The sequence below is a fragment of the Bufo gargarizans genome, chromosome 9 (genome assembly GCF_014858855.1).
Source record: "Bufo gargarizans isolate SCDJY-AF-19 chromosome 9, ASM1485885v1, whole genome shotgun sequence".
Lineage (NCBI taxonomy): Eukaryota > Metazoa > Chordata > Amphibia > Anura > Bufonidae > Bufo > Bufo gargarizans.
In genome coordinates this window covers 187360473-187371308 of record NC_058088.1, presented here as the reverse complement: position 1 = coordinate 187371308, position 10836 = coordinate 187360473, and the positions used below count along the sequence as shown (strand labels likewise).

At 41.9% G+C, this 10836-nt stretch overlaps 1 protein-coding gene across 2 annotated transcripts; it reads right to left on the bottom strand.

The window, feature by feature from the left end:
• Nucleotides 1-255: 255 nt before the first annotated feature.
• LOC122919415 (properdin-like) lies at nt 256-8916 on the bottom strand. 2 transcript variants are annotated; one of them, XM_044268430.1, is made up of 10 exons: nt 8764-8916; nt 8347-8497; nt 6076-6230; nt 5685-5855; nt 5039-5236; nt 4327-4500; nt 3401-3589; nt 2779-2887; nt 1084-1202; nt 256-462 (listed from the first exon to the last, which is right to left on the bottom strand). In XM_044268430.1, the coding sequence occupies exons 1-9, from the start codon at nt 8813-8815 to the stop codon at nt 1085-1087; spliced, it is 1317 nt and encodes a 438-aa protein (XP_044124365.1). In that variant the 5' UTR covers nt 8816-8916; the 3' UTR covers nt 256-462; nt 1084. The 2 variants fall into 2 exon arrangements, with proteins under 2 accessions (XP_044124365.1, XP_044124364.1); XM_044268429.1 differs by having other exon boundaries at nt 259-478.
• Nucleotides 8917-10836: the final 1920 nt, after the last annotated feature.

Here is a 10836-nt window from a genome sequence, read left to right as displayed (position 1 = left end):
TTTGTGAAAATCGGTTGTGGCGTTCCCGAAGAAGAAGTGCTTTCATTCTTTCTGCAAATGAGAGCTTCACTGTACCAAAGGCGGGGCCTGACCACTCCATGCCCTGAAGCCCTCATTTGCATAAACAATAAAACTCATTTTCCTCGGGAACGCCACAACCGATTTTCGCAAGACAGGTATCATTTTAATCAGCAAGATCAATGCTACCAGGCTGTATGACCTGTTTAATAGTTTTAATGGCCCCTTGGCTTCCATGGCTGGTCTTCTCCTAGCCTATAAGGACCATTCCTAGTCTGCATATTCAAGAAAAGACAGAGACTCCATTGGCACAATCGTCGTTACTGCTAGAATCCATATTTATTCAGGACTATTATAAGATTTCACATGGAGATTTACATATGATCGTTCCGGCATCTCAGACATGTTGCTTGTAGTAATGGCCGTCCCCTAGTCACAGCCAAACTGAGAAAGGGAAAACCTGGAATGAAAATACAGATATAGCGGTTCTATTTATAGGACTGAATGGGCAATCTGGCAATCTAATAGGTGGCACCCTTCCCGAAATTTTGTTGGTGCCGCCTATATGGTGTGCTGTCATATCGTAAACAAATAACCTTGTCATATAGTGCCTAATGATACCGCCATACAGAATGGTGCATAAATGATACCGCCACATATTATCCAAGTAATATAGTCGTCCATAGTGCTGCCACCAACACTATACATTATAATAATATTGTGTACAGTAAGTAGTGCTCAAATAGCGTTAGTATTCTCACTGGCGCCCCCTTCGGCAGGAATGGCGGATGTGCCCCGCGCAACTTTCATATAGCTGGCCCTAGGCCCTGCTTGACTTAAGGAGGTGGACCCATGATGGTGGCCAATCAGACAGGTTAGAACAGTCAGGTGGACACCCGACCTCGGGGACCCGCACTGTTGCCAGGAATGAGGGGCCTTAGTCCTGGGTTTCTGCTGGAGGCCACATCTTAAGCCATCCCTCAGCCGGAGATGTAGGATAGGTTGCCCTATGTTGTCTCCGGTTACCACCCATGTATAATTGGGGGGTCCTGACCCCACATTCACCTCATTGGCATGGCGGAAGATTTGGACATGTCATTTTCTCCTCCACTTTCAGAGTTTCTCCATTGATTGAAGCACATCTCACTTTGGGGGTCCCTGAGAAGGCCGCCTCCTCTAACCCCCTGTAAAAAGACAGACAAGGGTCACCAGGGGCGCAGCTGCTGGACCCCAAAATCTGTAACAGGACGCCCGAACCATTACACATACTGTGTATACTGGTCACTATATTATAGGTCTGCTGTGTATACTGGTCACTATATTATAGGTCTGCTGTGTATACTGGTCACTATATTATAGGTCTGCTGTGTATACTGGTCACTATATTATAGGTCTGCTGTGTATACCGGTCACTATATTATAGGTCTGCTGTGTATACCGGTCACTATATTATAGGTCTGCTGTGTATACTGGTCACTATATTATAGGTCTGCTGTGTATACCGGTCACTATATTATAGGTCTGCTGTGTATACTGGTCACTATATTATAGGTCTGCTGTGTATACTGGTCACTATATTATAGGTCTGCTGTGTATACCGGTCACTATATTATAGATCTGCTGTGTATACCGGTCACTATATTATAGGTCTGCTGTGTATACTGGTCACTATATTATAGGTCTGCTGTGTATACTGGTCACTATATTATAGATCTGCTGTGTATACTGGTCACTATATTATAGGTCTGCTGTGTATACTGGTACTATATTATAGGTCTGCTGTGTATACCGGTCACTATATTATAGGTCTGCTGTGTATACTGGTCACTATATTATAGGTCTGCTGTGTATACCGGTCACTATATTATAGGTCTGCTGTGTATACCGGTCACTATATTATAGGTCTGCTGTGTATACTGGTCACTATATTATAGGTCTGCTGTGTATACTGGTCACTATATTATAGGTCTGCTGTGTATACTGGTCACTATATTATAGGTCTGCTGTGTATACTGGTCACTATATTATAGGTCTGCTGTGTATACTGGTCACTATATTATAGGTCTGCTGTGTATACTGGTCACTATATTATAGGTCTGCTGTGTATACTGGTCACTATATTATTGGTCTGCTGTGTATACCGGTCACTATATTATAGGTCTGCTGTGTATACCGGTCACTATATTATAGGTCTGCTGTGTATACTGGTCACTATATTATAGGTCTGCTGTGTATACTGGTCACTATATTATAGGTCTGCTGTGTATACTGGTCACTATATTATAGGTCTGCTGTGTATACCGGTCACTATATTATAGGTCTGCTGTGTATACCGGTCACTATATTATAGGTCTGCTGTGTATACTGGTCACTATATTATAGGTCTGCTGTGTATACTGGTTACTATATTATAGGTCTGCTGTGTATACTGGTCACTATATTATTGGTCTGCTGTGTATACTGGTCACTATATTATAGGTCTGCTGTGTATACTGGTCACCATATTATAGGTCTGCTGTGTATACTGGTCACTATATTATAGGTCTGCTGTGTATACCGGTCACTATATTATAGGTCTGCTGTGTATACCGGTCACTATATTATAGGTCTGCTGTGCATACTGGTCACTATATTATAGGTCTGCTGTGTATACTGGTCACTATATTATTGGTCTGCTGTGTATACCGGTCACTATATTATAGGTCTGCTGTGTATACTGGTCACTATATTATAGGTCTGCTGTGTATACTGGTCACTTACGAGTATTCAGTATACTGCGGCAGACACTCCCGGAATCTCTTTTTTTCGGACAGTCCACATGGAGAGGAGCACAGTCCCCACTCAGTCCATGCCGACCACGCTCCATTAACTGGAATATCAACCAACAGAAAGAGATGGAGATGAAATCTGCGGGTGTACAAACCACCGACCATCAGGGATGAGACCACCAGGCCTGAGCCCTACTGACCAGCCATGACTGAATGTCCTCTAACGTCCAGGCGACTTTCACTGTGCAAGTTTTAAAGGGAATGTATAAAATCTTATTAGCATTGCTTCTATGTATAATATGATAGGTTAGAATATCTTACATAATATCGGCCGCTCGATAAGACGAGGGGTCTTTCACTTGGAAGACCTTCAGATTCATTTTACATTCACTTGCAGTACCGCTTTACAGCACCAACCTTTACACCGATAGCAATGCAACAGCGCCCCCCCCAACTAGTAATAATGGGGAACTCTGAGAAATCACTGTGGCCTCAGGCTGGACCCCCGTGGGATTTATATGAATGTGATCTGGGAGAATTAAGGAAGAGGCCGCCCCCACATTGTATTAGAGGATTCCTCGATTTCATGCTGGGGGATGACAGGAGTCACTTACGGTCACAGCCATCGACGTTGTAGCACTTGCGGCTCTCCCTGTACTTCCCCTCGCACCACTTCCCTCCATTACTTGTCCCGAGACATTCACGATGTCTGTTCTGAAGTCCATATCTTTTTTGGCACCTGGTTTCCCCTTGCAGAAGGCCACACGGGGACCACTCCTGCCAATTCGACCACTGCCCATCAACTGCAACAACAAAAAAAAGAAAAATGCTCAGCCACATTCCTACCCTGAAATACTCTGTGCTGCGGGGGCTCTCCTACTTGTGTCTCCACCCCTCCTTGCATCATGAGATTGCATCTGTCTCATTGAGGTGGTCACTTCCTCCTCCCACAAAATAAGACTAATTTACCCTGAAATACTCTGTGCTGCTGTGATCCCCCACTTTTCTTAATTCCCCACCACACAGTGGACAGATCACACAGGTTTCTCCTGAAATACTCTGTGCTGCTCGGGCATCTTCTCCCTAAAGTATCCACTACATCCCTTCCTTACATCATGGCTCCATCCCTCTCACATGCAGCCCTATCCTCACTAACATCAGGTCACTGCACACTCCTCTCCTGAAATACTCTGTGCTGCTGGGTTATGTGCTTCCTTGACTACCTACTATAACCATCCCTTACATTTTAGTCTGTCCCTCTTATATGCTTCCCTATCCTCACTAACATCAGGTCACTGCACACTCCTCTCCTGAAATACTCTGTGCTGCTGGGCTATGTGCTTCCTTGACTACCTACTATAACCATCCCTTACATTTTAGTCTGTCCCTCTTATATGCTTCCACTAACATCAGGTCACTTTCCCCCACAAGATCAACACACTCCTCTCCTGCCGTTGCCATCTTCATTACCAGTATATCTATTGAGGCCGCTTGGAAGAAACCCCACAAGAAGTTCTGAAATCCAGAATTTGGCACTTACTAGGACAGGGAATCTTGGTGTTGCAGATAGTGTCTCGAGTGGGAGAACCTGCACAGTCTTGTCCTCCGTATCGTGGCAGAGGGTTGTCACATGTCCTCTTTTCTCTTATCCGTCCAACGCCACAGGTCACTGTACACTGCGAGTCTTTCTTCCATGACCCCCAACCGCCATCAACTGAGGGAACATTACCGGAACAGGCCAGCCAAATGTGGCCACAGATGAGGACATAGATGGGATCAATGAGCATTTATTGTATCACTGGGGCAAGACTAACAAATAAAGGTAGATTTTTTGGGCCCCCCGAAAATTAAATGAGACGTGATTGTGTTTCTCAATCCTTAGGTACAAAAGATCTCAGCTATTTGGGCTCCACACTCCGGTCTATTTCCTGTCAGCCATATTTGTCTTCATGGGGCTTACTTGCCAGTCACCCACAGGTTCCTCCACTTCCTCTCTCAACACTACCAGGTTGTCAAGTACAATTCCCCAATTTTTTTTATCTAGGAAGTTACTTTTTTTTCTTTTAAACCAGATATGTTGAAAAGTGTTGCTCAAGGATGACACAAGTGAAGGAGGAAGTAGCTAACTTCTCTTTCTACCTGGGTTTCAGTAGAAATTGATGTAGCTAGAAGCCTGGAATACAACTACGTGAAGTGAGTTTAGATGTGGGATGGTTATTCTCTAAAGTCTTCCACCTCTTGGCGTATCTTACCTGGACAGAAAGGAAGATCTGAACATTGTCGATCCTCGTGGGCGCTACCTTGGCAGGGGTTTCCTGCAGGGTATATAGATGGCCTAGGGTTGTCGCACACTCGATAACGTAACTGAATTGGAATATTCGTAGAACCTTCTTTTTTGCAATGGGAGGAACATGGATTCCAGGGTCCCCAATTTCCCCAGGAACCATGAGCTGGAGAGGAACCAAATGACAATCATGACCTCGTAGAAGAAATTTGGTGAGAACTTGATCTATCATGGTTTCTCCTTGATGGCATAGTTGATGTCACTGCCCACAAGCCAATGGTAAAAGAAAAAAGCCCTTTGGTAGTCAACCCAAGAGAAAGACCGTAGGCAACTAAGTCTTGGGTGGCAGGTTAGCATGAATTGGTATGACACGACCTATTTATAAAACAAAGGTCAAGAAAACCATCCTGTGGGTCATTCTCTCCAAGGAATGGAAAAGTAGACGCTCTTGGTACAATAGAGGTCCCATAATAGTGTGATGGCTTTAGAAACCTCCATAAGGAGAACCCCATGTTTGCTAAGAAATCTCTGTCTCCTCTCCATTTATGGTTTGACCCAAACCACCCAACCCAAGAACGTCCCCACTATATAGTGATCTTGTTGGAGTCACTTACTTGGACAAAGTTGATGAGTTTCACAGAAGTCTATTTGATTGCTTACACCAATACAGGTCCCACCACAAGAAGGCTTTGGGTTGTCACACAGTCGACTTTTCTGTTTATGTCCAATGCCACAAGTAACAGAACATCTTGACCATGATGTCCACTTGGACCAACCTCCCATCACTGAATTATAAAGACTCTCATTAGGCAGTGGAACATATTGCAAGGTTTATGACAAATTCCTAGTCTATATATGGCAGTCTGTATTCTGTAATCACTGAGGAGGCAAATCCTACTCTAAAACATTATCTGCTGATGGATCCTGCAGGTCTATCCCGGGAAATGATTTTGTGATGTTATCAGATTTGATTAATATAGACATACACAGTATACATGTACTTACCGGGACAGCATTCTTGTTGAACGCAGGATTTAACTTCAAGATCATTTCCAGGACAGTGTCCTTGTCCTATGCAGGTTCTATGTCTCTCCTGAAAACCTTCATGACATGTGACAGAGCAAGGACTCCAGTTCCCCCACTCCGACCACTCAGAAGGGCTAAAAGAAGAAGGCATTCTGTGTATATTCTACACACAGTATAGAGGATATCTATGCGCGTAGCTAGAAACTCGTTGCAGACCATCAGAAAGCCATCTTTTTATAAGTGCACCAGCGCTATAGGTCTGACAATTCTATACACGAATATAACTACTATAATACTGCCACTTCTATACACGAATATAACTACTATAATATTGCCTCCTATGTACAAGAATATATCTACTATAATACTGCTCCTATGTACAAGAATATAACTACTATAATACTGCTCCTATGTACAAGAATATAACTACTATAATACTGCCTCCTATGTACAAGAATATAACTACTATAATACTGCCTTCTATGTACAAGAATATAACTGCTATAATACTGCTCCTATGTAGAAGAATATAACTACTATAATACTGCCTCCTATGTACAAGAATATAACTACTATAATACTGCCTCCTATGTACAAGAATATAACTAATATAATACTGCTCCTATGTACAAGAATATAACTACTATAATACTGCCTCCTATGTACAAGAATATAACTACTATAATACTGCTCCTATGTACAAGAATATAAGTACTATAATACTGCTCTTATGTACAAGAATATAACTACTATAATACTGCTCCTATGTACAAGAATATAACTACTATAAGACTGCTCTTATGTACAAGAATATAACTACTATAATACTGCTCCTATGTACAAGAATATAACTACTATAATACTGCTCCTATGTACAAGAATATAACTACTATAATACTGCTCCTATGTACAGAATATACTACTATAATACTGCTCCTATGTACAAGAATATAACTACTATAATACTGCCTCCTATGTACAAGAATATAACTACTATAATACTGCTCCTATGTACAAGAATATAACTACTATAATACTGCTCCTGTGTACAAGAATATAACTACTATAATACTGCTCCTATGTACAAGAATATAACTACTATAATACTGCCTCCTATGTACAAGAATATAACTGCTATAATACTGCTCCTATGTACAAGAATATAACTACTATAATACTGCCTCCTATGTACAAGTATATAACTGCTATAATACTGCTCCTATGTACAAGAATATAACTACTATAATACTGCTCCTATGTACAAGAATATAACTACTATAATACTGCCTCCTATGTACAAGTATATAACTGCTATAATACTGCTCCTATGTACAAGAATATAACTGCTATAATACTGCTCCTATGTACAAGAATATAACTACTATAATACTGCCTCCTATGTACAAGAATATAACTACTATAATACTGCTCCTATGTACAAGAATATAACTACTATAATACTGCTCCTATGTACAAGAATATAACTACTATAATACTGCCTCCTATGTACAAGTATATAACTACTATAATACTGCTCCTATGTACAAGAATATAACTACTATAATACAGCCTCCTATGTACAAGAATATAACTACTATAATACTGCTCCTATGTACAAGAATATAACTACTATAATACTACCTCCCATGTACAAGAATATAGCTACTATAATACTGTTCCTATGTACAAGAATATAACTACTATAATACTGCTCCTATGTGCAAGAATATAACTACTATAATACTGTTCCTATGTACAAGAATATAACTACTATAATACTGCTCCTGTGTACAAGAATATAACTACTATAATACTACCTCCTATGTACAAGAATATAACTACTATAATACTGCTCCTATGTACAAGAATATAACTACTATAATACTGCTCCTATGTACAAGAATATTACTACTATAATACTGCTCCTATATACAAGAATATAACTACTATAATACTGCTCCTATGTACAAGTATATAACTACTATAATACTGCTCCTATGTACAAGTATATAACTACTATAATACTGCTCCTATGTACAAGAATATAACTACTATAATACTGCCTCCTATGTACAAGTATATAACTGCTATAATACTGCTCCTATGTACAAGAATATAACTACTATAATACTGCTCCTATGTACAAGAATATAACTACTATAATACTGCCTCCTATGTACAAGAATATAACTACTATAATACTGCTCCTATGTGTGTATTATCTATTCTTGGCGCAGTGGATTTTCTCACCGGCAGGACTGGCATTTTAGGTTGAGTTCTCTCTTGAACCCGTACTTGTGGTTCAGGCAGCAGTCCTCCTGTAAAATCCCGTCCCCCAGGAAATCTTCGCACTGTAGACTTGTATCGTTAAATACAGTAAAGCACAGGACATCATATGCTCCTACAGAGATGAGGATGGTAGATATGGTAGTTATGGACACACAAGATGCAGACCTAAAATGACTCAGAGCTGAGGGTTTGCTACAGTGTATCAGTGTGCTGTGAACACGTTAGCAGCACATATACGTCTCTTGTCCTGAAAGCTTGCTACAATATATCACTGAAGGTAAAATGTATTAACCCCCCCCCCCCTCCTCACTGTGATGTGATATATAAGGCACCCTGTGTATAATTCCGTCCTGTACGGTGATATAGGGGAATAGTTACCTGCAGACGGTATGGAGACCACGATGAGAAGGAAGAAGGGCAGGGGCGACATTTTCAGGGATGAAGTGGAGCACGGTTCTTCGGTCCTTATGTCTGGTTCCTCGTCACCATTATAAGTGGTTATGACTCTTGTGATTGTTCTTCTAACTCCAAGGTGTCTGGACCTGTCACTTTTATAATCCCTGCGCCCGTTCCCCACCCCTCACCTTCTCTGGCACCAGTACACAGGTGACTTCTGTAATACTATCCGTTTAATCTACTGGTTCTCCTGTGGTCACATCTTGGCCATGCCTCTCAGTTTTTTAGAATGGTAAAGTAAAAGCCTGCATACAATGGATGAGGAAAAACAACAGTACTTCCTTGAAACGAGGTCCAAGTCCTGCAGAGCTCGTACTGGACATACCAAAATGGACGGATCTGTCGGACTACAACAGGTGCCCAACCCAGCCCATTGTAGCAGAGTAGTGGCATGACCCTCACACATGATCCTCCTTGGAAAATCAATGTCTGTAGATATTCCAATCCCATCCAGGGCTGCATGCAGAATTCTGCTCCCTAATGCATGCTCGGTCAGTGTTTGTACTGAGCATGCTCCGTAAATCTGTGTTGTAGGAGATGTAGTGTTCACAGGTACCAGCGATGTAACATGAGGCTCCTGGAACCCCCACCCAGGGGTGCACCACCAATGAGGCCAAGTGAGGCCATCGCCGCAGGCAGCACCAGGTAGGGACAAGAGGGAGGAAGCCGAAGGGCCATGGGCTATGGAGAAGGGGCTAGGCTAAGAAATTGGCATTGGGGAAGGAGGGGCGCCATTTCAGAAAGGCTAGGTGCACCCCTTCCCCCACCTATCATGGTGTATTTTTAGGAAGCAGAGGGAACTGCATCCCCTACAGCTACGCCCTGAAAAGTACAGGAAGGGTTTGTGTGGTTTTCAATTCTGGTGGTGACTATAAACTAAGCTCAGATATTCCAATATGGTGGACAGTGGTCCTCACTTAGGTTGCACAGCTCTGAAGCACAAACGTCTGCTTAAACATGGGTCACAATCTGAGGGAACATTCAGGAACATAGAGAAGGAGGAACGATCAGAGTTTACAGAGATTAGGCCACTCAGGTTATAAAAGCTGCAAGATTTCCGGGGGTGATCTCCTCCATTATGCTATGGTGGCCATCAGATACTGACATGCTCTGATATCTCACTTTGTCTTAACATTTGATGTCCTACACAAGCCATTAAACATTTCCCTATATAAAGAAGTTTCCACAGATGGGATTATTTCTGGCTATGGAAGGCTCAGGCTCAAGCTCAGTCTCCGTTTCAGACTCAAGCTCAGGCTCAGCTTCAGGCGCAAGGTCAGGCTCAGTTTAAGGGATTTATGCTCATTGACCTATCGGGCCTTCCATGCATTTCCCATTGCAGGTTGGTTCTGGGCTGACAAACTCCATTGACCTTTAATTTGGTCAACTTGATGTGACACAGAAATGGGACTATACTGTCCCCTCAGACCAGCTGTTTAAGAAGAGAAAGGACTAAGTTGGCCTGAACATATTGCTAATGTGACAGCGGTCTGATATCTGGGTAGACGTAGTAGGTTGGTCTTTTCATGGTGGGAACATCCATGACGTACTTCAGGGGCTCAGAATGTATTTCAACATCTAGGTCAAATGATGCCAACTGGATCATAGTCATGAAAGTCTCTCCAGTGCATTTGTAGATTCTAGAGGTCTACATGTTGCCTCAAGGCTAAGGGAAGAAGATACTGTAAAACATTGATGGTGGCGACATGGTCTACCTTGGTGATCCTCAACCTTATTACTATGGAGACAACCCTTGAGAGTCTCAGAAGGAAGTAAAAAACAACCACAATAGGAACATTGTAGGTATGTTTACCATGCATGGTAAATGTAGACCTCATATGTAAGCAAACATCAATTTCATGGTTTTCAACACATTATTTAATGTTCAGCTCTGAACCAGTGATAAAACAGGAATTGATGGAGGTAAGTAGAAGCTTGTGGCAAACACCCCTGTCTCTCCTAGTATGCTCACTAATTTTTATCTACTCTTCAAGG

Excerpts from the sequence above, each read along its gene's own strand:
- LOC122919415 (XM_044268430.1), bottom strand. The coding sequence starts at position 8,815 with ATGTCGCCCCTGCCCTTCTTCCTTCTCATCGTGGTCTCCATACCGTCT. Across the intron at positions 3,590-4,326 it reads CACCAAGATTCCCTGTCCTA|TTGATGGGCAGTGGTCGAAT; the intron begins GTAAGTGCCAAA and ends TTGTTGTTGCAG. Across the intron at positions 1,203-2,778 it reads CCGCAGTATACTGAATACTC|GGGGTTAGAGGAGGCGGCCT; the intron begins GTAAGTGACCAG and ends GTCTTTTTACAG.